This window comes from Channa argus, chromosome 12 (assembly GCF_033026475.1).
Source record: "Channa argus isolate prfri chromosome 12, Channa argus male v1.0, whole genome shotgun sequence".
Lineage (NCBI taxonomy): Eukaryota > Metazoa > Chordata > Actinopteri > Anabantiformes > Channidae > Channa > Channa argus.
Genome location: NC_090208.1, coordinates 3,304,203 through 3,328,043, shown reverse-complemented (window position 1 = coordinate 3,328,043; position 23,841 = coordinate 3,304,203). Strand labels below are relative to the sequence as shown.

General features: G+C 38.8%; 1 protein-coding gene across 1 annotated transcript; it reads right to left on the bottom strand.

Annotated features, from left to right (window-relative positions):
• Positions 1 to 385: 385 nt before the first annotated feature.
• Positions 386 to 10,261, bottom strand: LOC137137031 (junctional adhesion molecule-like). Its single transcript, XM_067522895.1, has 6 exons — positions 9,964 to 10,261; positions 9,025 to 9,363; positions 7,848 to 8,201; positions 5,561 to 7,764; positions 2,980 to 3,309; positions 386 to 2,731 (listed from the first exon to the last, which is right to left on the bottom strand). The coding sequence occupies exons 1-4, from the start codon at positions 10,028 to 10,030 to the stop codon at positions 7,676 to 7,678; spliced, it is 849 nt and encodes a 282-aa protein (XP_067378996.1). The 5' UTR covers positions 10,031 to 10,261; the 3' UTR covers positions 386 to 2,731; positions 2,980 to 3,309; positions 5,561 to 7,675.
• Between the last annotated feature and the right edge of the window lie 13,580 nt (positions 10,262 to 23,841).

Below are 23,841 nucleotides of genomic sequence, written 5' to 3'. Positions count from 1 at the left end.
CAAACCAGCAGCTAAAACCTAATGAGACGATGGTACATGGCCAACACTGTCAATACCTTAATGAATGAATAAAAAAATGTTTTACTTTAGCTCATATACATTGATATAGAGATCATTCCAATATAATCCTTCATATAATAATTCATTCATTAAAGACACTGACTGAGGTTTAAATTCTGCCTCTTTTTCTTACATTGGTGGTGATTGTGTTTGACGTGGTGTGTTTCCATCCCTTGTTAGTTCAGCTTTCTGAGACAACTTGCCGTCCACAAATGACTGATTTACATCTGATTTGTTGCTGAACTGAACTTGCTGCCATGCAAAGAGTGGCAGGTGCTCAAAATGAACAACGGGCACACGGAGGAAATTTAAAACAACACACTCCAGCACATTGAGACTGTCCCAACAAGTCAACAAGCTCTTAAATGTTGAAACGCATTCTGGTCTTTTCTTCGATGTCTTGATGATCACTGGTTGAAAATCCAGAGTCACCAAGAGGCCCTGCGTACATTAAAAGACGAACCTAGTGTTGCCAGGTAAACTGAGGTCTGGGGCTCAGGTGCACAAGCAGTTGTGCCCTTGATCACATCTTGGTGATTGTGTGGATCCCTACTAGGCTTTGTCATCTCGGCGTAAGGCTGGTGTGGAAAGGACGGAATAAAGGCCTGTGTTTAAGTGGACATGAGGCCTTTGGTGTTTGAGGGACGACGAGCAGAAGTAAATGCCAATTTTTCACTATGTGGTAATTAAATTATGTTTAAACTAAAAAATAAATGCTGCACATACTTTTTGCTAAGTGATTTGTCTGTGGAACCTTAACGACCTTATCGGTCATTTGTCCACTTTCCTCTCATAGAACGCGCTGAAGCATTTGTTGAAACAGTGCCATCAGCCATCAGATGAAACTACACCACTTTAGCTGCCGGGGCCCAAAATGGGAGATACTGTTGCTTACAATGAAGCCACAATGGCGTCCAGTTTCACACTCGTGCAGGATTTAAACAAGCAACAAGTGAAGAAGTCACAGTTTTATTTGAAAATGACAAAAAGAGTAAAAGAAATATTACATTTTTCATCAAAATAATATTTAAAGCACAATTAGCCAGTACAAATGATCCTTCATCAGAAATGTATTAAATACTTTAAAGTTATAATAAAACATGTTAAGCCTAAGACACTGAACTCGTGAACACTTATGTTACTAAGTTGGTTTAAAGTAGAGAAAAACGTCCAAGATACAGTACATTTGTATTGTAAGTTTAAACATTTGCAACAAAATGTCAGCGCTCCAGTGGTGAAGGCCTCCTAGAACATTGTTGGGATGGGAGTCCCACATCGGGCGTTACTCTACAGCGATCAGGTTGCAGCTTAAGGAGACTGTTACTGTTACAAACCTGAGTGTCAGTCAAACAAAAACCCGGAGCTGAACTTTGCAAGTTAACAAAACAGCATCACAAAGTTAAACACACAAACAGACAGGGGAATAATCAGCTTCAGTAGAAACTATCACATGAATTCCCTGACAAATAAAACACGTGACATTGCTATATGCGTGTTCCTGCTGATGGTTTCACATCAGTTTGTTGATTCAGATTCACATTTACGTGAAAAGCCGACAGGAAACATGCGAGCACCGATGACAGATGCTAAACCGTAGTTTGAAACAAAAGACTAAGACAAAAAATAAAACATTAACAAATTCAAACATTCATAATGAAAGTACAGTCTATGCAGTGATCTTGGAGGATTGTTTGTATGGAATTATTTTAGAGTTTGTTGCAAATGATTCCAGTCATTTGCTGCAGAAAACTGAAAGGAGGTGCGACCAAAGGAGCGACAGGCTTTTGGAATATGGGTGTTAAATTCAAATACTGGAACAAAGACTTCGACCAGTGATATGAATTGTGTGTGCTGTTGAAGCTTTATATGTTAATTCTCCTTTTCCTATAAACAGAGCAGAGTTGATCCTTATATAAATGAAAATATCTCATGAAAAAGTAAATAGCAATTTAGGATGAGTTTGTGCACTTATCACAGTTTGGTGACAAATTACAACTCTGAGTCTCTGATAAGAAACAAACTGGCCTGTGTTTGTCCTCGTGTTTTTGTGATGGAAAATCAATTCTGAATAATTCGAATGCTTATGTCTTGTTTGGTTGTGGTGATAAAATGAACCCATTTTACTTATGCAGGAAGTTGTGACACTTGCTTTGATATACAGGTTTTCGTTCTGATAAGTGTCTGTAAGGGCTCAAGGTCAGCAATATGGTAGACTGACCACACGGAGATGTCTCCAAGTTACACCAAATGATGTGCTTAACATTAGCTGGGGGGTATTTTGTCCAGCAACAGAAGAATATAAATTCATATTTGACATATTAAGACATTAGAACTGCACTGGATGGAGGCTTGAAACTCTCTTGCAAGAAAATAAAACCCTTAAAAACATCCTGGATGTGGAAGTTTCTTTAGTGATTACACTTACGCTGTTTCTTACCAGTGATTGTCGAAATTGGCCAAAACATTTTTTCATCCTAGTGTCATTTAACATAAAGTGATCTGAGACATTTGACGTCTGAGTTTTTCTTCACATGCAATTTCAATTTCTTATGGATCATGAAGAAAACAACAGCATCAATAAGTAGAACATTACCACATAACAAACACACAACCAGTCCAAAACCATTACCATCCTTGTTTCCTTCATCACCAGTGTATCCACATGTTTCACCTGTGAGAAGAGAATGAGATGTGAGGTGTCAGGTAGGTGATGAATCCATTTCCTCTTCAAACTCCTGTCAGACATTATCTACTGCACTTTGATCCCATCACTCATAGCAGCTGTTTGCTACAAAGTCTCATCAGCAACATCTTTAGAAAACACCAACATCTGATCTGTGATGGTTCACTCTCACATCAACAACCAGGAAGCAGCTTCACCTCTGATGCACACACACACACACACACACACTTACTCACCTGAGTTGATAGTCAGCTTGGTGGTGTTGAGGAGCTGAGGTGGTTTTGTGCTGCTGTTTCTAACACGACACTCATATGTTCCAGTGTCATTGATGTTGACGTTCTTCAGAATCACAGAAACGTCTCCGTCCTTCATCTCTGGATTTCTCAGTTCCGTTCGGTTCTTAAAAAATGGATGCTGGGGGTCTTCAAACATCTTCCCTTGTTTCCAAACAAAGACGTTTTCCACCAGGTCCTGTCTCCTCCACTCTAACAGTTCGATGTGTCCACCTCTGGGATCCAGACACTGAAGAGTAACATCATCTCCAGTCCTCACTGTGATCTGTTGGTCTGAACAAAAACCATAAAACCCAGATCAAAGCCGGCTCCAAATCCAGATTCGGGAGGCAGACAACCTTTCTACTTTTAGGACTAGTCTTAAAATCTTTTTGATAAAGCCTATAGTTAAAGCTGTTCAGCTCTTAGTAGGTATATGGTTAGACTGCTCGGGGGGATTTGGTGGGTTTCCTCTACATACAGTATTTCTATAGTCTTGATTTTATTATTTCAAGTGTGTTGAGATGACCATGCTGTGAATTAGCACTATATGTCATAATCTGGCCCTTAGCTCCACTTCCTGTCCTGGACTTTTATTTTGTAGCCTTTTCGTCAACTTCCTGTTCACAGTTCTTTCCACCAACTTTACCTTTCGTTATCATTTATTATTGTTTGCACCTGTTCTCCTCACTATTTACACCAGCTTTCCACACACTTTCCTGCCAGATCCCTGTTTCACCTCATGATTTACATGACCCCTGTCATTTGTAACCCTGACTCTTGAGATTTGGACTCTGTTTTTCGTGCTACTTTTTGGTCTGAGGTTTGGTAGGTCTATATTTCTGTTTCCTTTAAAGCCTTACGTTTCCTTTAAGGCTTGTTCTACTTCCCTTTGTACTCTAGATTTAGTGTCTTTCATATTCTATCCCTAGTTATTTTTCACAGTGTTCATTTAGGTTTATGGTGTATCTCTGCTTGTCTGTTTTTCTAATGTTAATTTTGGTTCGTGGTTTAGGTAAATTATCCTTGTTTCCTAGTAGCTCAGTGTGTTCTGTATCCTGTCGTGTTTTACTTTGTACCCTCCTGTTAGGAGTTTTTTTTATTTTTGAGATTTGTTACAATAAACTGGTTTATTACTTTACTCCTTGTCACTGTCCCTTCAGTTTAGTCCGTCTTAGTGCGAAATCGTGATGCCATATAAATAAAGTTGAATTCAGAAATTATTTAGGTTACTGGTTAAAATATAATTTAATATAAAACCTAAGAAATGTGTTTTAAAATGTTTTACACATAAATATCTGAAAAGAGTGGTGTGCATTTGTATTCATCCCTCCTGAGTCAACACTTTGTAGAATCTTTGTAGAAGTTTTGCTGCAATTACAGCTGCAAGTCTTTTGGGGTTTGTCTCTACCAGCTTTGTACATCTAGAGAAGATAACTTTTGCCCATTTTTTTTTTTTTTTTTTTTGCAGAATAGCTCCAGCTCAGTCAGATTGGATGGACAGCATCTGTGAGCAGCAATGTTCAAGTCTTGCCACAGATTCTCAATTGGATTTAGTTCTGGACTCTGACTGGGTCATTCTAATGCTTTGATCTAAATCATTCTATTGTAGCTGTGGGTGTATGTTTGCTGAAGAAAAGCATCCCCACAACATGATGCTGCCACCACCATGTTTCATGGTGTGTTCATGGTGATGTGCAGGGTTAGGTTTCACCCACACATAGCATTTTGCATTTAGGCCAAAAACTATAAATTTTGAAAATCATTTATCACTTTCCCTTCACTTCACAATAATATGAAAGAAAAATCCCCATAAGTCACTGTAGGTAAAGATTCCTACACTTATGTTTGAACCAAATGTATTATAGGTCTTTTTTTTTTTTCACCTATGAAAGTTTGTCAAACTAATCTGACCTAGATTTGTACATTCACAGTATCAGCATCAACTTTAATTTGTAAAATGTTGAATCTAGGAAGGAGAAGTGAGATATTAACTTTCTCCAATATCACAGCAGAAAATAAGCAAATAAAAACAGCTACCATTTAATGAGGCGTTTAAGCCTGTCTCTGTTTCATATAACTATAAAAATTAACCATCACCCGTCTGCATCACATCAGAAAAAATATGTAAATAGAGTTCTGAATATCAGTGACTTTACATTTTTTGTAACTTGCTTTTCATTATTTTGCATTAATGTGAAAGCAGCATTTTATTGCTGTAGCTGTTTGAGCTGGAGCTGCATTTACACTTTTGTATAAGTAATTGAAGTACTTCAACTGCTGTTTCCAATTTATTTATAAATGTGATTTAGCCATTAGTCAAATATCTCATTTTATGTATAATCAAATGTTGTACAAACTGCATCTGCTTATGTTTAAACTTTTATAAATCTCAAATGTGGGGCACAAAATTACACTTCATATCTACTGTAACATAGTAAAAGTAGCATTATATTGGTACTTAAGTATAAGTACAATTTAATCAGTAAAAGTACAACCACTGAGATCAACCACTAACCTGCTTGATAACAACCATAGTTCTCACCTGCAGATGTCAGAACAAAGATCCACAAACATGTGAAAACAGCCACAGATGTTCCAGATGTTAATGAAGCCATGAGAGCAGTTGCTGATGTTTGAGCTGAAACTACAGCTGTTCATCCTGATGATGAACTGCACTGAAAGACATGGTTTTTATGGAGGAGCTAAGTGAAGGCGGGAGGTGGAGCTGGAATTTTCAGTGATTCCCAAGACTTGTTTATATGGTTACAGAGAATGAGCAAAGCCACTGTGTGGTTTGTAAAAACACCGCACGGATCCAAACTTTAACAGCACAATGAAGGTAAATAAAAGAGTAAATCTACAAAAATTTGTAGATTCATGAGTTTTGCAAAGTCTGGACCTGTTGGCCTGTGAGTTCTAGTTGGAGGTGTAAGTTCATGTACAAGACTGTGTTTACAACTTTGTGCCAAAATCTTTCATCATGTAATTAGGCTGCACATAATAATCCTCATACTTTGTTACCATCAGCAGAGATGCAGATTTTCATTCGGTGGATAAATGTAATGAGTTTTTTGCCTTTTTAATCAACAACACAAGATTCCCCTCTTTACACTGCATTGCATCAACGTTTAGTGTTGGCAGATGTTCTGAGCTTGAGTTTCTGGAAGGAAGAAAATCTACCAGATGTTTCTTCTTAGTTTCATTTTCTCAGTCCTTGGCTATTTGACAAGAATCTGGCTGAAGTGGCCTGACTTCAATTAATAAGCTTCAGTCTCTCATTGTGTCCAAAGCCCAAACATTTATATATAGAAATCAGTGTTTTATTTTTAAAAAAGATTTTTTGGGCTTTGGTCACAATCCAGCCCTGAAGGGACGAGCTGAAAGCCGTTGGTTTTGACATAAATCACTGTTATAAACACTCAAGTAAAGGACTCCTTCACTCACTCAGCTCAGATTATGTCATCTTGTTGCTCATACTATGGACTTTCTGCTTTTCCAGAGCTTCCCCAGATGACATCATCTGAACTCCTAATGACGAAAAACTCCTCTGACTTTGATGGGTGGATCTGAAACTTCTACATTTTCTATCTTGGTTTGAAAACATTTGTATCTAACATTGTTAAAAAATGATATTTTTTAAACCAACACTGTATCATGAAATGTTGAATGTGTCTGTATTAAAAGAAAAATACAAAACCAAATAAAATACCAATTTCATTTGATCCAGTTAAATTCTTTGCTTTTCTCATGTCCTAATTCATTTTCCTTTTCCAACAAACATTTGACAATTGTTCATAATTGATCACATTTGTTTGGTGAGTTGCCCACAGGGGTCAATTACATTCAGTTTCAAGATCCAGTAATAGGATGATTCTCCGGGAGGGGGCAGTGTGGCTGCTTTCTTTTCATTCTTTCTCCTCTTTACAGAAATTATATGCTATACCAGATACTAAGATTAAAATGTTCCATGTGAATGCTAGTACTGCTAATATGTTTTTACAGGATGCAAAAAAGATGAAGTGAAAGAAAAACATACGTCATACTTTGGAAAGAAGCTTCAAAAAGTTGCCCCCTGTGGATCCACTGCATGTGCAGCCCAAGTACTGGATTACAAAATGTGGAAAAGTCTGTGTCGCAGGATTTCAGCACCAAAGCCAAACTCACCAAACCTCTTCAGTTCTGGTGTTTAAATGTTTTTTGGTAAATGGCCACTTTTATCCAAAGCACTTTTCTATGTTGATTCCCATTCAGACATTCACACACACACACACACACTCACACCGAGGGCGGTGGCTGCCATGCAGGGTGCTCACCTGACCCACCGGGAGCATCTTGGGGTTCAGTGTCTTGCCTAAGAACGCTTTGACACGTAGCCAGGACCAGGGATCGAATCACTGTTTCGTGGACAACTGCCTACAAACAACTGAGCTACAAACCTGAATTTTTTGGAATAAACATGCAACATGCAGTATATTCATTTAAATTCTTTTTGGATGGACTGTAACTTATTGCCTGTTATTCTGGGTTTGTGTGAATAAAGAATTGGAAGATTTAAAAGACAAAAAATGGAGGCAACAACTGCAGCTTTACACTTTAGTCTGGGGTGAGATTTCTCCATGCAGGACAGGACAGATTAGGACTGGACTGAAAGAATAATTCACACCAACAGGAAACACACCAACTGACAAACTGCCAGTCCAACAAATACATTGCTTCCCGTGTCCCAGATTTGTCCAGGTGTGTTGCCTGCACATGAGAATCAGATGTGAGGTGTTAGTCTCATCAAAAACATCTGTAGAAAACAGTAACATCTGATCTGTGCACCTCACCTGTGACTATCAGCTTGACGATGCTGATGGGTTCACTCTTAAGAAGAGTCCTCTTCTGTTGTCTCACTACGCGCCATTTACAGTGACACTCATATGTTCCCGTGTCGCTGGCTTGCACATTCATCAGAACTAGTGACATGTCACCATCCTTCATCTGTCTGTCCTTCAGCTTCACCCGCTTCACAAAACGTGCCTCCTGATCATGTGGCTCCATGACAGGCTCGTTACGGTGCAAGTAGACGGGATCATGAAGCTCGGATCTGATCCACTGCACGGCTGCTATGGAGATGTTTCTGGATCCCTGACAGGGCAAAGTGACGTCGTCTCCAGGATTTGTTATTATCTGCTGTTGAACTGACAAAGAAGAGCAGAAGAGTCCGTTTTTTTTTTTTTCTTTGACCAAGAAAAACACTGAAACGTCTGTATTTGCATCAGAAGCTGCTGCCACTGATGGACTGGTCTTAATACAGGAGTTGTGTAAAATATCTGAATAAACTGCCCCGATGTTGCTGAATGTCCTCAGTTACACTGAAAGCACTAAAGCGAATATGCTACATTAACCCTCAGTGGCCTAATTTAACAGGCAGAGTAAGTGGCTACTAATGCTGCTTGAAACACTTTCCCTTTCTAAGCTCGGTTCCAGCATTTGCAGGAAGATGAGGAGATAATGGACTGCTGCTAAAGGCTTCCCCTGTAACTATGCAGTTATACTAATGGAAAGACTTTTACATTTTCCCCCTAAGGGCAGCCACGGACCTTGAAAGCAACCCAAAGGCGAACCAGGCTAGAGTCCATATGGAGGCACAAAGCTGTCTCCCTATTGTCATTTCCATCCTCAAATACCCCGACTTAACGTGGGACTGCGGGGGAACACCTGACTTATACCTAACCCGTTCTTTTTCCTGCCCCTGTTAACAGCATGGGTACAGCTCTTTCCTGCAAGTGTGAAACTCTGTGCCACAACCTGCTAGAAGTCACTGCTCCGTCATCTCCTGATCCTTCTAGTGCACATTTGGAAGTCATTCACCTCTGTTCTTGTCAAATGCACTATAACTTAATCCATTCTCAGCAAAACCCAAGTGACATTGAGGAGGCTTGTCTCTTTTATAAACATCGAGTGTATTCTCTACTTTTACTGTTTTAATCAAAGAAAAGAATTACTGAGACCCAAACTCACCTATGACCGTCAGGTTGACAACACACCACAGGTCAGAGTAGGCTCTTTTACGTGTTGTGTTCTTCAGTGAAACGTGACACTCATATTCTCCAGCATCATCAATGCTGACTTTCTTCAGAATCAGTGAAACGTCTCCGCCCTTCATCATTGGATCTTTCATCTCCGTACGATTTTGAAATGATGGAAGCAGGAAGTCTTTATAAAAGACATCGTCCCGGTAGAAATAAACATACAGATCTGACTTCAGGTCGGGTTTGATCCACTTTATTGCTTCGATGGGAACCTGGGTGTTACCCACACAATCCAGAGAGACATCCTTCCCAGCCTTTGTCCTCATCTCTTGACGACCAAAACCAAAAACATGATAAAATCATCAGATAAAACTTCTTTATACTTCAGTTGATTCATATTCAGCAAATACCAATAAATAAAGTGTTAGTGTATTTAATATTTCTATTTTTAGTATTTAACTGGTCCTGATGTCCATCTGAGCTCTTAGATATTGTTGATACAGAGTACGATCACATAATTATTATAACCTAAACCTTTTTTTAGTGAGTTGACCACAGCAATGGTGGTAAATAAGTCTCAACTCTGTGGGTTTATGTTGTACTTGTTTTTCAATAACTGGACGGCGTCGCTGCATATAAGCGAAATAACATCCTCAATGTCCTGCCGCACTCTGTGAACAAAGAAACCAGTGGATCTGCATTGTAGATGACGCTTAGCTTCGGTCTCAGAAGAACCTACCGTGTGCTTTATTAACTATATTTCTATTTAGCACCATAATATTATGATGCCTTCACTGCATTTTAGAACACGTCAGAGGAAAACAAGCAGAGATGCTGCACCTACAGATTAGATCCTAACAACACTTAACGGAAACGTTATCCTCCTAACACCACGGCACACACACACACATACACACACACTTCTTACCTTCAGAGGCATTAGTGAGTGTCACTAATGCTAAGAAAGTGAAGGATAATGTTGTTAATTCGTCCATCAGATCAGCTCCTTCTAGTCTGAAGAAATGTCTGGAGTTTTCTTTTTCACCACTTCCTCACCACCCTGTCACTAGCAGTACAACAGAACAGCTGCTTAGCAATAAAATACAAGTATCGGCGTCATCTGTAAAATCCAGTCTGTTTTTTTTTTTTCTCCTGTTTGAGAATTTTGTTGTATGTGTTCCTGCTCATAGTTTTGCTACAGGACGAATTATGAAAACTGAGCTCATTTCCAGGAAATCAGGCAGGTTGACTGAAACAGTTTGTCTGAACCAGCAGGTGTCAGCAGAGCGAGAGCAGTGAAACAGCCAGTACTGCAGCAGTACAAGTACTACGAGTGTCAGTACTGACTGTCGTTGGTTACAGTGAACAATCACAATCCTTCTTTAAGTAAACATATAAGTGTTGTTAGAGCAAACTCTCTAACTCCTGATTCACAGTCGCCCAGACACAAGCAACCAGATCTTGAGTCTGATTAATGAGGTCGTGGGCCCACAGCCCACATGTCACATTGCATGAAGTCAGACTTTCAGTTTAACATAAAATATATTAGGAATCAGAGAGACACAGGGTGAAACATTTAATGTCACAACGAGCTCCAAGAGCAAAAGACGTGTACAAATCTTACAAAATATACATTCATTCACATATACCAGTATCAAATGTAAAGGGAAATAAATAGTACTCTGCTGTAAAGCAGTAAATTCAAATATACGTAGGCAAGTGAATCAGCCACTTATTGGAAGGGCTCACTGCAGCGCGATGCCACACTAAGCCCCAATAAACACCGACCACACATGCTTTAAAAACCCAAAGACACTACAAACTTTGTTTTATACTCCGAGTCGCTAGTATTGTGTATGTTTACCACTCAGATTGTTAGCGACATGCAATGAAGAGGGGCTAAGGCCTGGCCTGCTCCCCACAGTTCCTTCCCCGATTTTACAAAAGCTAGAAACACAACAATTAATACTGCAAATGCAGTTCACACAACAACAGGGAACAGGTTGAAGCTAAAGAATAAAACCAAAAAAAGTAGAACTTATCCAAAGTAAAAATACAAATTCAATTAAAACATTGCTCAGATTGTTCCAGACTACAGCCGACTGGGAGAAAAGTGTATTTTCCCTTTAAATATCCTTCCTGCTGTTACCAGCAGCTCACGTCATCTCCTCAAAGGATTTTCAGCCTCGGGCATGGAACAGAAACACACCAAAGAATTAGGTGAGTTGATTAATAAAAAAAACATGAAAACCTTCATTAAAATGCTAATGTCCTACAAGACCAAGTCCAGAAACAATTTAGTGAACAAATTCTAGAAGTTTGTGTTTTGTTTGTATGAACATTGGTTAAACAAATATATTCACAACATGGTGAAACAAAGTTCTGGGTGAAGTACTGTGACCTCCACCTGATAGAGGCAGTAAAGCTAAATTGCAATGCTGGCATGTTCCATTTAACATGAACTAGTACAGAAGTACTCAGGTACTAAGACAAACCAAAACCCAGAGATGCACAGAAGTCAGAGCAGCAACAAGCTGGACCCAATTCTCCATTTGGGTTTATTGATATACAATAAATACAATAAACGTTTGAAAGTATTTTAGTAAAAATCGAGTCATAATAAATAGCGTCACCTTGTTAACTCAGCAAGCTAAAGATCTATTTCTTCCAACTTAAGATTGTTGCAGCTGTTAATTCTGCGAGCTGTGTGTGTCTGGCTGCCGATGAAAATTAGGTCCCAAACATTAAATGGTAAGATTTATGTGTAATACGGCTTCTTTACAGGAAACATATTTTTTCTATTTATTATTGTAAAAAGAGGAACTTTTTATGCTGCTGAAGCAAATATAATGTTTAGGGCTTTTTTATCATCATGTGATCCACAGACACAAAGCCTGACATTTCTCTGTCCTCACAGAAGGTGTTGTTCTTGTGATGAGGCTGAACTCAGTCACAGCCCCAAAGTTTCCAGCTTTAAGACCTGTAAGAAGAGAATGAGATGTGAGGTGTCGGGTAGGTGATTAATCCATTTCCTCTTCAAACTCCTGTCAGACATTATCTACTGCACTTTGATCCCATCACTCATAGCAGCTGTTTGCTACAAAGTCTCATCAGCAACATCTTTAGAAAACACAAACATCTGATCTGTGATGGTTCACTCTCACATCAACAACCAGGAAGCAGATTCACCTCTGATCCACACACACACACACACACACACACTCTCACCTGAGGCTCTGACTGCCAGGTGAACTATACAGATGGGTTTATTCCTAATAATATTCTTCCTCCCGTGGTTTGTTAAGTTATAACAGCGACATTCATATGTTCCAGTGTCTCCAACTGTCACGTTCCTCAGAACCAGAGACACGTCGCCACCCTTCATCTCATTGTGCTTTAGCATCACCCGGTTCACATAAGACCGCTCCTGGTTAAAGGCTTCGCTGTGTCCGTCTCGATGCAGGTAGATGTAGCTCTCACAGTCAGGTCTGCTCCACTCTACAGCTCTAAGACAGGAGTTTCTGGATCCCAGACATGGAAGAGTGACTTCCTGTTCACAACGAGCGCTTATGTTTTCAGCTGGAGAGCAACACAAAACCAGAAAAGTCGGCCTGAGTTCACATTTACTGAGACACTTAATCAGTTTAGACCAGTATTACAAATCAGAAACTTTTGTTGAAGATACTGTAAATTGTTTGGCTTCACAGTAACCGTGTGCACTATTACACAGGAGCCACGTGCATTCGGAACAATGTCAAGTCCAAGGAGCTGCAAAACCAAACAAATCCATCACAGAGATCATGAAAACATTGAGTACTGACAATCAAAAAGAAATCACAAATGAATAAGCTCATTAGGTGAACACACCATAGATAGATGAGTGTCTGCACTGAACAGGGAAGAGTGGCCACAACAACATTTATCCTTTAGTAACAAATGATTAGTTGTGTGTTTGAGACTAAGAACTGCAAATCATAGTACAGAAACAGCACTGGTAAAAGTGACCAACGATCTTCTCATGGCCTCAGATAATGGACTCATCTCTATACTTGTTCTGTTAGATCTTAGTGCTGCATTCGATACCATTGATCATAACGTTTTATTACAGACTGGAACATGAAATTGGGATTAAAGGAACTGCACTGGGTTGGTTTAAATCTTATCTATCTGATAGATCCAGATGAAAAATAAAAATCCAAAATGCTGCAGCAAGAGTGCTGACTGGAACTAGCAAGAGAGATCATATTTCATCTTCACTAGCTTCTCTCCATTGGCTTCCCATTAAATCTAGAATAGAAAATAAAACCCTGCTTCTTACATATAAAGCTCTGAACATTCAGGTTCCATCATATATAGAGGACCTCATAGCACTATATCATCCCAGTAGACCACTTCGCTCTCAGAATGCAGGCCTACTTGTGGTTCCCAGAATTTCCAAAAGTAGAATGGGAGGTAGAGCCTTTAGCTATCAAGCTCCTCTCCTGTGGAACCAGCTCCCAGTTCAGATTCGGGAAGCAGACACCCTCTCTACTTTTAAGTCTAGGCTTAAAACCTTCCTCTTTAATAAAGCATATAGGTAGTTACAGTTATGCTGCTATAGGCTTAGACTGCTGGGGGACCCACCCCCCAATGCACTGAGCTCCTTTCCTCCTCTTGTCCCTCTCTCCTCTCCTCTCACCCCGCAATTGTCACCGCTGTATGATATTAACTCTGTGTGTTCTCTCCCGTAGTTGTCTTTGTCCTTCTCTATCCCCCTCTCTCTGTCCCTTTCTGCAGGTGTCCCCCGGCTTTGAAGCTGTGTGTCTTCCAGCGTGCAGCTACTGGTCCTACCAGTCTGCCTGATGTTTTGTTGTTGCTTGTTGTTGCTCTTTTCTTTTCTCTCTTCACTTTCCACTCTCCCCAACCGGTCAAGGCAGATGGTCGTCCACCCTGAGCCTGGTTCTGCTGGAGGTTTCTTCCGTTAAAGGGAGTTTTTCCTCTTTCTTTCTTTACATCTTTATAATCTTGACTTTATTCTGTAAAGTGCCCTGTGATGACTTTGTTGTGAATTGGCGCTATATAAATAAAGTTGAATAGAATTTAATTGAATTGAATTCAAAGACATCACCTGATACGGTTACAGGTGGTCTGTGTAGTAGCTAAACTGAAAGGTAAAAAAAAACAAAACAAAACACAGAGCTCTTATATTAATACTCAAACTAGAAATTCCCTTAAAATACAATAATTCTATAGAAAGGCATACGGAGACAGAGAGACCAAAATCAAAACGGATCAAAACAGATGGAGCTGCTGATTCCTTATTGGTGTTTTTCTCTCACTGATTTTTGTGCTTCTCTGACAGACAACCCAACAAAATCAGATATCACATTGGTTAAGTTATTTTTTGTGTGCTCCTCACATTTTAGAAGTTCCACTGGTAGAACATGATGTTGCAGAGAAGAGTTGAAGCATGTGTGTTCACTGTGGTCTGTTTCTTTTGCACAAGTTGCCCTGTGCTCTTGGATTTCACTTTTCCCTTTGATGTTTTTGCTCCTCTCTCTGGGTTTCTGCCTATGAAGCGTCTAACAAAGTATTAGAAAACAGAGTATTTAATAGATGTACAATATCATCATCATCATCACACAATAACACTGCCCCCTTTTTCTTCTGCCTAGGTAATAAAAGTTCACCTTATGTTCAGTGAAAAGCCTGAATCACACAGCTGCTGAAGCTGTTCTGCAGTAAATCTTGTCACATTCAGTGTGAATCGTGAGACAGAGCAGAGAAAACCACAGAAAACAACAACCAGTAGTGTGGCCTTCTGAGGAAAGCACAGATCCTGATTAGGTTTGAATGTGAGCCCAGTCGACTGTGAAACTATTAAATAAAACATAAATACGATGCTTTTTATGTTGTTGTGTAAAGGATCAGATCTGTGTTTGGTATTAAGTTATTAAGCTTAAGTACATTTGTGCATAGTAAACGTGGTGATCTGCATCAAAATGATGCTCAGGATGAGTTTACAGCTTCAAAGGTGATTTCTTGGATTCCTGAATTGTGGATTAGTGGGTTTATGTTAGAGGTCTCAACAAAAGAAGCTTCATTTATAGAGCACATGTCAAACACACAGGAAACTCACAGAGGTTTACACATGCAGAGAAAAGCATTAGAACATTATAAACTATAGAAAATAAAGACTAAAATCCATAAAGTCAAAATTAAATGAGATGAAATTTAAAAAACAATTCTGTTTCCTCACTTGGATATTTGTGTAAAGATTCTTCAAAATAGTGAAAGTGAACCCAAAGCAACAACAAATAAAACTTGAACTTATCATGTGGCATTAAGATTCTGTACTGGACCAGGTCTGTAGTGCTGCTAAGAACAGATGCTGGGTTTCTTTAAGAAGTGAAGCCCAAATACACTATATTGCCAAAAGTATTCGCTCACCTGCCTTTAGACCCATATGAACTTTAGTGACATCCCATTCTTAATCCATAGGGTTTAATATGACGTCGACGTTTGCAGCTATAACACCTTCAACTCTTCTAGCAAGGTTTTCCACGAGGTTTAGGAGTGTGTTTATGAAACACATAATACACAGTGCTCACAGTCTTCGCTCTAATTCATCCCAAAGGTGTTCTATTGGGTTGGGGTCAGGACTCTATTACTAAAGATAAATTGATGATTTCTAATACAAACATATCTGTAGGAGCCTAAATGCAGTTTATTTGATGCAGTTTGGTTGATTACAGCAATTTAAGTTAGTAGATAAAGTCTTAAAATAAGTGGAAGAAATATTTGCCATATTCAGCAAGTTTGTTTAATTGTTTGGATGGGAATTGTATTTGGTTGGTTTCAAAATGCTTTATATCAGAAAGAAACTCTGATTGTTATTTTTGAATAAATAAGTGCTTTTATTCTGATAGACTAGAGGGAGGGATAGTCAGGTGACAGGTTACGAAAACAGGTTTTTTTGGGGAAATTTGAGGACAGTGGAGCCACACAGTTTTTTGACCTCTCTCTTTACGTCTCTTTCTTTTTTTTTTTGTTTTTGAGTGTTTCGTGCCAATGATGTTCTGTTGAAAATTCTGCATGTTGAAGACTGTTATGTGTGTTTAAGTAAACATGTCAATTTCATCGAGTGGTCCTGTGGATTTGTGGATGTGGACTGAGTGACACGAGAGCGTCAAGCTAAGGCTTCAATTTGGAAACCTACAGTATCTATTAAGGGTAAAGCTTCCTTGAGCAGTCTAGTTGGAATAGGGTCTAGCAGACAGGTTGTTAGTTAGATGAAGTAATAATTGAAGGGCTTTGGGTTCTTTTGTTGAAACTGCTCCCTTTTCAGTAGTTCTCAGTTGTATTGAGAGGAACAAAAATCCTTTGGACATTTTATGTATAGATACATTTGGGTCAGTGACTATTTGAACAGTTCACCACAGTTCAGCTCATCCTAGATTTTCAACCAAACTCTTAAAGCTACTTTTTAAGCACATATTCAAAGTTTATTTTGAACTGCAGTTTCAGGACCATGTTTGTCAGTCTGTAAAGTAAAACAAAAAAAAAAAGGTGTTTTACATTGCTCTTTAATATTTTGATGACCATGTTGGCCATTTTGTTAAATAACAACACCATGTTTTATGTTGTAAATGAACCTTAGTGGTTAAAGAATGTTAGAAAGTCTCATGTAGTAAATACAAGTAGTTAATGTCTCAAGGCATTAAAGTTTTATGAAAAAGAAGTATTAAGTATTTAATTTGTAAAAGTCAAATGTTTTATCTGGTCTGGAGTTAGCATGGCACATTCATAGAGCCCCGAAAGCTTAACCTTTAATGGATGTGGACAGACTTCAATGTAATGATGTAAGTGTGTTCTTTGCCACTGTTTTAAAATCTGGTTCAGTTCCTGTTGGGAAAGATAATCTGTGAAAAAAACAATGCTTAATGAAATCTTGCATGTTATCTAATGGGAAGCACAGAGCTGATGTCCTGTATTTAGTTCTACCACATTGGCCTCTACCATAAAAACAGCATTACACTGCATTCTTGAATGTATACAGCTTTTAAAAGGTCTTACATTTCACTTGATGTTAATCTGTTACACTTTTGTTTATACTGAAAGTTGTTTTATGAAAGTTTGCTCATTTTAAATAAAATGTTCATGACTTTTAAATTATCTTCATGACTTTTTTTCTTTAATTAAGATATAGCCAATTATTTAAATAGTAATAACATAATGTACTTATACACATGAGACATCATAAATCCTATGCTGTTTAGTGGTTAAGTAAACATTAAGTAATTGTATAAAGTAAATCAGCTATATTGCAAAATGCATAATTGAGTGGTTTACTGTTAGTTTTACATTTACATTTAGTCATTTAGCAGATGCTTTTATCCAAAGCGACTTACAAGTGAGGTACAAGGCAACAAAATCTCAAAAAAAGTCAAGGAGAAAACATCAATGCAAAGTCCTATCAAAAAAGTGTTCACAATTCACAAGATGCAAGTGCGAGAAAGAGCAGAAAGGATGTTATTTTATTTTTTTTAAAGAGACTGAGGAGACGTGGTCCGTAAAGCTCAGTTGGTCATCGATGATGACCCCCAGATTTTTGGCCGACTTAGTGGGACAATCACTGTAGATCCAATGTTGATGCTGATGTGTTGCATCGGAGATCTGGCTGGGAAGACAAGGACTTCGGTCTTGGAGAGGTTGAGCTGAAGATGTGTCCCTCTCATCCAGGAAGAAATGTCTGAGAGACAGTCCAGTGGAAAGGACAGGAAGAGCTGTGTGTCATCAGCATAGCAGTGATAGGAAAGACCATGTGAGTGGATGATAGAGCCCAGAGATGTAGTATAGACAGAAAAGAGAAGAGGACCAAGAACTGAGCCCTGCAGCACACAGGTAGAGAAGCTATGAGAGTGAGAAAGATGCCCCTGCCAGGATTGTTTGTCAAAGAAGCAGAGAGAGGTTTTAGAAGAAGGTGTTTATGCCAGAGCTGGTGTGATGAAGTGAATCTTAATGGTTTCCTACAAAGTGACGTGTAAAAAAATCAAGTAATATACAGGTATATTTAATATTATATATAGAAGAAAAAATTAACACAGATTAACCGATACATTGTTATAGAGAAACAAGCTCAGGGTTCCACTGCTTCTCCATTATTGCTGAGTGGTGTTTTCTGCACTTTGTATTTGTTATTATGCTCATTTTATAATGTTATTTGAAATCCACCCACCCGTCTGTCTTACATAAAACCCTAAAACATCTTGTTATTTTCTTAATCGAATGTCAAGTATGATTTCCTGCTTTAACTATTGTCTTTCTATGAAGAGACAGGACTTAACCCCTGAAATCTCCCCCATTTGCCAAATGACCGATTCCACCTCCTCCATCTTAGTCCAGTGTCCAATATTATTAAAATAATCTGCCAAAGCAATAATCTGAGTCTCTCCAAGTTTGATTTCCTTCTTCTATCTCGAGTGTTTAGTCCTTGCCAGTCCTTTGTATGTGACACGCCTGGTACATGTCCAATGTCTGTATAAACTAATGTGACAAGCTTCCTGAAACTGGAAGAATAATTTTTATCAATAGATGGTGCTACTATACCTCTAGAGGGTCTATAGCTACACCCCAGCACATGATCAGTTTGTGAACGTGCACAGTGGAAATCACTGATTTAAATAAAAGTCACAAACAGCTCAGAGATGCAGGTTCCTTTATTAAAATCATCATGTGAAGCAGATCATCAACAACGTTCAGAGAAGAAATGACTGAACAGGAAACTTCTATTCTTGTGGGATCATTGTGTGACTCCTCTCCTGCACAGCTGTTAGTCACTGCTGGATAATCGGAGCTAAACTACTGGTGGCTGAAAGGCCTTAAACCCTTAAAAGCACAAACATGGCCAGCATGACAAGCTCACACCAAAGGTTCCTTTGTTGTCCAGACAGTTGTACTTGGACAGGGTTGGGGGGAGGGTCCAATCACATCCTGTGGGTGAACTGAGGGAGATAACATGAGTTAAATTAGGACTGAGCAGAACTCAACACTTTAAAACATCTGATTTCAAACCAGGACTGGGTCTTTACAGGTTCAGCTTGTTGGACTGTTGATCAAGGGACTGGCTCAGTGTTTCTGTCCCAAAGGACAAAGGATGAAGCTACAGTCAACAATTATCACTGTGTGCCGAACCAAACCAACAACATGTTAGTCCGTCTCTCTCAGTATTTTGTGGATTACCCACCTGACCCAGTCCTTTCCTACAACAACTGTCCACTGTGGTGATGGACAAACACGAACATGAACCAGGTGTCTCACCTTGAGAAACAGTCGACACTGCTCAGCACAGAGTCTTCATCCACCAGAGTCCCACCACACACACGACGTCCATCCTTCTGTAGACTCGCCATCCACGGACACTCACCATCTGTAACATAAGAGCTTCTTTGGTTTCACTTCCTGTCTCCTGTGACTATAGAAATTTTATAAAAAATATGACTGAGTCGTGTTGTCTACCTGCAGTCTGAAGTTCTAGATTTGACACGAACACAATCTGAAACATTTCTATTCAACCTCCAGGAGATTCTTACCTGGTGTCAGCAGAGTCTGCAGAGTCACCACACTCATCACTTTGTAGGAAGCCATCGCTGCAAGTGTCAAGTCCTCACATCTGACATGGTATAAATACCTTGTTCTCCCCCCTCCCTCCCTCAGACACACCTCTCTCTGCTTCTTTGACAAGCAATAGATCAAACTAATCCATTGTTGTGTCTTTTTACCAAACCAAGTTCAAGTCTTTTCCAGTTCAAAGAGATTCTGCACCATGTTCCTCAATCATTACTTCAGAAGCTGGATGGACGTCTTTGCTGACAAGGACTAATCATTCCTTGTTATTCATCTATAAAACCTTCCTACATACAGAAATCTAGACTTTACACAAATGATTGGACCATGTGTGATGACTCAGTGAAGAAGTTTAACTGTGCTGACGACACGACACTTGTTGGGATCAGAACAACATCAGATGTATCAGCATAGAGAAAGGAGCTGGTCTACAGATCATAATCTTCACCTTTACATTGGGAAAAATAAAGAGATGGTTATAGTTTCAGGAAAAGGTTGTGGGGAAAACGATGACTATAATATCTGTAAATCTGAATTTACATGAGCCATAGTTAAGACATGTGGATCAGAGCTGTGTGATGTGAACAACATCTCATATCCTGATAGAGTTAATGAAAAATTCAGTTAAGCATAGAACAAAATGTGCAGCACACTTTGAGGTTTTTATCTGAAGATTATCTCTGGACTGTTGGACATTATTCTTATGTAGGTGCTAACAGAGTGGTGTCTGTTGTGGTGATGCTGGAACGTACAGGCACGATGCTCCAAGTGAGGAGAAAGATTTGCAGAACTAGGCTGAAATGAATCATCAGTAAAATGTTTGTCATGCAAGAGACCCAATAAAACCACATGCTACAGTCAAGGTTGTGTTAAAATTGAAGGTGTGTTAATTGATTCACAACCTGAATGAAGCACTGAGTAAAATGGAAGAAAACATTCCACCTTAACCCTCCTGTTATGTTCAGGGTCAAATTGACCCGTTTTAAAGTTAACAATCTAAAAAAAATACTTACAGTTTTTTTCGATTGCTAAACGACAGTGGGCACAACTGAAGTCACATGTGCAAAACTCTACACACTTATTTCATGACTTTAACCACAACCTGCACAACACTGTGGATTTACAGCACTTTGTTCAAATGCTAACACACTGCTGTCAAAACTGTGTTTTGTTTTGAGCCATGTGTTAAGAGTTGTGTTGCTTGGAATGAGTTTTGCAGGTGATGTGAACTGTTTAGCTCAGGTGACAGTTGGTAGTTCAGACTGTAGTTAGAGTTTTGCACATGTAGCTCCAGTTGTGCCCACTGTCATTTAGCAATTGAAAAAACTGTAAAAGTACTTTTTCACTTTGAAACTTCTCCTTCTTGGCTTATTTAGTGTAATCAACATATAAAATAAAAATGGTTCAGTTCACATATGTGTAACCCTCCTACATGTTTATATTACAAAGCTACTGTTTGGGTTCATTTGATGCCTGCGACAAAATAGAAGCTAAAAAGAGTCAGAAAGATCAATGTGTGTGTGTGTGTGTGTGTGTGTGTGTGTGTGTGTGTGTGTGTGTGAGAGAGTGTGAGACAGGGGTGTATTATGTCTCATAGTTGCAAAGAAACAAACAGGATTTGACCTTTCTGACTGTTTTTAGCTTCTATTTTCTCTGCCGGGTCAAATTGACCTGAACAGTAGCTTTGTAATATAAACATGTAGGAGGGTTACAAATATGTGAACTGAACCATTTTTATTTTATATGTTGATTACACTAAATAAGCCAAGCAGGAGAAGTTTCAAAGTGAAAAAATACATTTATGTATTTTCTTTAGATTGTTAACTTTAAAACGGGTCAATTTGACCCTGAACAGAAGATGTGTCTCATTTCAATTTATCAACATCACTCCATAAACAATTCAAAATATAAAATAACATTTTAAAAAATCTATTGCATATAAATCTATTGTAATTTATTTGTAGGTCTTTTCAGTTTACATTAAAAAAAGTTTTAACATGATCTTTTTGTAATAAATGAGTGACTTATGCTCATTGAACCATGATCTGTGAACAGTAAAGAACATCACTGAACTAAACATTGATTGAAATGGTTAGTAATGGAGTTAATGATGAGATATAAACAATGTTTTTTGGGACTTTTTGGTCAAGTTGACCCGGGAACATCAAGGCTGTTCCTCAGAAACCAACATAACAGGAGGGTTAAAGGTTGTTGTAGCTCTTCAGCAGCATTAGCTGTGCTGCTAATGTTAACTACATTTTTGTGCTTTGTCCAAATAGCCGACGTTCCACAGATCAACAGAGACTGGATTAGTTTTCTCTCTTCATGCAACAAGTGATTCCAGAGTTGTTGGAAGTGATCAGACAGGAAACACCTGCTTTAATGTTAAAACATCTCTTAAAAACCCATTAATTTGAAATAGAGTTTGTTTTCCATCCTTTCATTATCTTTATCTGATTATCCTGGAGCCTTTTCCAGCTGTGGTTTGTAAAAATGTTTTATCCTACTGGACATTTTATTGTCTGTAAAGTTTATTTTAATATATGAAAAACTCAACCTGAGATGGTTGAATGAACAATGGAATGAATGTAATAAAGACCTGAACGGATGTTAAACAACTTGTTCTCCTTCCTGTGTCATCATGTTCTGTCCATTTGTCAGACACTTAATTAATCTGATATTAAAGCTGAAGTTACCTTTGACCTCAGTGAGACACACAGTGTTTAATTAAGTCCAGTTTCTGGCAGCATTTGATTAATATTTGTAACTTTGTTTTTGAGAAACGCTCCATTGGTTTGGTGATAACAGAGAAACATTAACACAGAAACATGTGATCTATGGTTTGGCAAAGAAGCAGAGAGAGGTTTGTCTGAGGGAGGGAGGGGGGAGAGGAAGGTGCTTATGCCAGAGCTGATGTGATGAAGTGATTCTTAATGATTTCCTACAACGTGAAAGAAAAAAGAAAGAAAAAATATGAGAATATTTAAGTATATTTAATATAATGTACAAAAGAAAAACTGAACACTGATGAACTGAGATCTGTGGTGAGGGGGCAGCAGTGGCTCAGGTGGTGACTGTCCACCTGTCGACCGTAGCTTCAGTGATTCTCAGCCCGACTGTGTAGAGTCATATGTGGAAATGTACCTGGACAAGACCCTGAACCCCCAAACTGACCATCACAAACTGTTGAGCTTGTGTGAGCCAGCACACATCTGACAGACCACATGATCTGAAGTGGAAACCCTGAGCTGATGGGAGAAACTGAACCAGGAAAGAAATCGTGTTTCATAGTGAGTGAGAAACTGATGGAATGATGAACATTTATGAATTTATTTCCTCAGCATATTAGCTCATATTTTAGATTGTTATGGACATTACTGCATGTGGACAGTGAAGAAATATTCTGGTTCTTAAATAAAGGAGACACATTTTAAATTCTTTTTTTTTCAAATATTTATTAAATTAAATAACATTTATAATTCTGAAGCAAACATTTAGTTATTCAGGTCATTTATATTAAATAAAATTATGTCATTAGATTTTTTTGCATTGCTTTGCATATGTTTCTATATTTACTAGAAGTAAAATTCGCTCCAAGATCAAAAATCCAAGATCAAAGTAATTAGTGGAATCTGTCACTAAGAGTTTTTTTTAAATTATTTACATTATGTGAAGTTTATATAGATCAATGCAACCGCAAGGGGGCACAAGCCAGTGTCTTCTTGTGCCAGTCCCAAGTCTGGATAAATGCAGAGGGTTGTGGCAGGAAGGGCATCCGACGTAAAACACATGCCAAACCAAACATGCGAATCGTGACAAAGACTTCCATACCGGATCGGTCGGGGCCCGGGTTAACAACGACCGCCACCGGTGCTGTTGACCTACAGGGTACCAGTGGAAATTGGACTACTGTTGGTCGAAGACGAAGAAGAAGAGGAGGAAGGTGTGTTCGTAGGCAGAGAGAGAAGAGGAAAGCTAAGAATGTAGGACTGACAGTAGGGACTTTGAATGTTGGTACTATGACAGGGAAGGCTAGGGAGTTGATCGACATGATGCAGAGAAGGAAGGTGGACATACTGTGTGTCCAGGAGACCAGGTGGAAAGGTAGCAAGGCTAGAAGCTTAGGAGCAGGGTTTAAGTTGTTTTACCATGGGTCAGATAGGAAGAGAAATGGAGTAGGAGTTATCCTGAAAGAGGATTT